This window comes from Ictalurus punctatus, chromosome 4 (assembly GCF_001660625.3).
Source record: "Ictalurus punctatus breed USDA103 chromosome 4, Coco_2.0, whole genome shotgun sequence".
Classification (NCBI taxonomy): domain Eukaryota; kingdom Metazoa; phylum Chordata; class Actinopteri; order Siluriformes; family Ictaluridae; genus Ictalurus; species Ictalurus punctatus.
The window spans coordinates 19,588,547-19,591,463 of record NC_071284.1 but is presented as its reverse complement, the minus strand read 5'-3'; the positions used below and the strand labels follow the sequence as shown (position 1 = coordinate 19,591,463).

At 44.5% G+C, this 2,917-nt stretch overlaps 1 protein-coding gene across 1 annotated transcript in view; it reads right to left on the bottom strand.

Annotated features, from left to right (window-relative positions):
* Positions 1 to 688: 688 nt before the first annotated feature.
* Positions 689 to 2,917, bottom strand: part of LOC128629544 (DNA-directed RNA polymerase II subunit RPB1-like) — a 2,613-nt gene continuing 384 nt past the window's right edge. Inside the window, exon 2 of the mRNA XM_053678027.1 lies at positions 689 to 1,723. Coding sequence (XP_053534002.1) covers positions 1,293 to 1,723 — 431 coding nt within the window. The 3' untranslated portion in view covers positions 689 to 1,292. The remainder of the gene's footprint in view (positions 1,724 to 2,917) is intronic.

Genomic DNA, 2,917 nt, shown 5'->3' with positions numbered 1-2,917 from the left:
TCAAAAATCCAGTATCTCAAAATATTAGAATAAAGAACTTATTGATCTTCTTATCTTCTTATTTCGAACGGGGTTTTAAAGGCCTCAGCTTTTAGTTCACCAGCTTAATGAGAGTTGAGAGGTATAATACTTCCGTTAGCATGTGGGTTATAGTGGTGATCCTCAAGTATATAAAATGAAAAATATGTAAATTGTTAATTGACTCTGTCTTTAAAGGTGTGAAGTGTGAGAGAGTCCAGGGATTCTGCAAACTACAGTCAGGATTTAGTTCAGGACAGCTTATTAGCTGTCAATCCTGATATTGTTTTGACTTCTGCTATGGAAAGAAAGCAAGGAAATGGAATGACTTTCCTATAATACTTGGGTGTAATTAATGTGCACCAATGGTTGAGTAGGTAAGGTTTGGTATTGCTTTTTATTTGTCTGGGGAAGCTTGGTGCAATGTACTTTAAACTAGTGCAGGGTATTCTACCTATTGGGAAGACAGTTGAAAGTTTTCCTAGAGTAGTTGGGGTTAGCGCTATGTGAAATTAGTGTAGGAAATGTTAGTAGTGTATTGTACGTGTAATGTCCGATCTGTATCAGTCTGTTTTAACTCCCCTATTTTCTTGTATGTTTGACCCAGATGTTTTTAGCTTTTGGGTTTCATGAGAAGTGTGGCTGGCCCCATGACTTTTGCCAGTAGTTAATGTGATTCCGGGTTTGTCATTGGCATGAGGGTCACATTCTTTGCATTGTTTATGGAATAATCTGGCATTGTCATGACAACGGATGTCTTCCAGTGCCAGGCTTGGATCTTGGGTAATGAGGTTTGAGACTGTAGATGTTTTGTTACCTTTTATTGAGGCCATCTTCTGTTTGTTATAGATCATGTGTGTTCGGTCACGTAGCTGTTGGATCATCACCATGCAAGGGCAGACCATGACACCTAGGTGGTGTCTTACTACAGGATGTAGGTTTTTTAGGAAGAGGGTTTTGAAGTTCATATCCTCTTCCACTTCAGGTTTGTCATGTGCCGCAAAGTAGGCTCATCTGAGCCTGTTGTGGTAGGCTTGGGGAGTGTCCTGCCAACCCTGTTTGTTTTCTAGAGTAGTTAACAATCCAGGTTCAGACTCTGGGTCTGCAAACCGTTTAATCAGGGCCTGACAGAGTAGCTGATAGTTTGACTTCATGTGATGTATATGAAAAACACAAGAAATAAACACAAGGGAGACCAAGGATAAGTAGTAAGTAACTTTATTGGGAATTTACAGGGCTGACTTTATTGAGAATTCACTGGGCTGGTGGGTAGGTCATCCGAGAGCGGTAGGAGAAAACGGATGGTAAAATGGGGTGCACCCAGGGGATGTGGGATAGCCAGCTGAGGTGTACGGTGGAGAGTACTCAGGACTGGCAGGTGAGAAAGGGGGAGAGTACTCAGGACTGGCAGGTGAGAAAGGGGGAGAGTGATCAGAGCCCAGGTCGGAGAAGGCCACATCATCATCAGTCTGGTAGCTGGAGGAAGGGTCAGGCAGAGGGTCTGTCTGTGTAGAGGTGTCAATACACACATTCGCGGGGCGGATTCTGTATCTGAGAGGTGGGGGGAACCCCGCATGCCCAGAGGAGGTGCGAAGAACATTGAGTAGCATAGTGATGTCAGCAGTGAGATGCGCGAGCTGATAACGAGTGTTCAGATCCAAATCCAGCCCCTCCAGTAAAGGAGATAAGGAAAAGTGACGGACACCTAGGACACATAGAAGAGAATGAACTGTATTAGGCGGTGATATTGATGAGTTGGACTCACACTTTAAGATTAACATTATGATTAACTACATCTCTAGGGCAGGTGATTGAGTCTCATGGCTTCTCATATCATTGCTATGCTGATGACACCCAGCTCCATTTGTCCTTCCAGCCTGACGATCCATCCGTCTCTGCACGCATCTCTGCTTGCCTTTCGGACATCTCGGTCTGGATGAAGGAAAACCATCTTAAACTTAACCTGGCAAAATCTGAGCTTCTCGTGATCCCAGCCTGTCCCTCAATCAACCACAACCTCACTGTACAGCTCTGCTCACTCACACTCATGCCAACCAGGACGGCCAGGAACCTTGGGTTATTCTTGATGACGGCTTGACCTTTACAGACCATATCCGAGCAACTGCAAGGTCCTGAGCAACTGCAAGGTCCTTCATCCTTTACAAAATCAAGAAAATCCGACCCTACATCACCAAACAGGCTACACAGATACTAGTCCAGGCTCTTGTTATCTCTAAACTGGACTACTGCAACTCACTGCTTTCAGGCCTCCAAGCCAGCTCCATCAAACCCCTTGAGATGATTCAGAATGCTGCAGCGTGCCTCGTCTTCAACCAGTCCAAGAGAACCCATGTCACACCCCTCTTCATCTCCCTCCACTGGCTTCCTGTAGCTGCCCGCATCAAGTTCAAGGCCTTGATTCTCACCTACAAGACCTTGTCAGGAACAGCACCCTCCCACCTCAACTCTCTCCTGAAGGCCTATGTTCCCTCTCGCAACCTGCGATCAATTAGCGACCGACGTTTAGTAGTTCCAACTCAGCATGGCACAAGGTCCCTTTCCAGAACCTTCACACTAACTGTTCCTCAGTGGTGGAATGCACTTCCCATCTCAATCCGGACTGCAGAATCTCTCACCATCTTCAAAAAACAGCTAAAGACCCACCTCTTCCATGAACACCTAACCAACTCGTAATAAAAAAAAAAATTCACTTACACCTCTACTCTGCACTTTGCTTCTTCTGGAATTCAATTAATTGTATGGTAGCACTTCTTGTATTGTTCTCTGCTTGATATATCGCTTTGCTTGTATCTTTCTCATTTGTAAGTCGCTTTGGATAAAAGCGTCTGCTAAGTGAATAAATGTAAATGTAAATTATTTATTATTCACAGAGAAATCT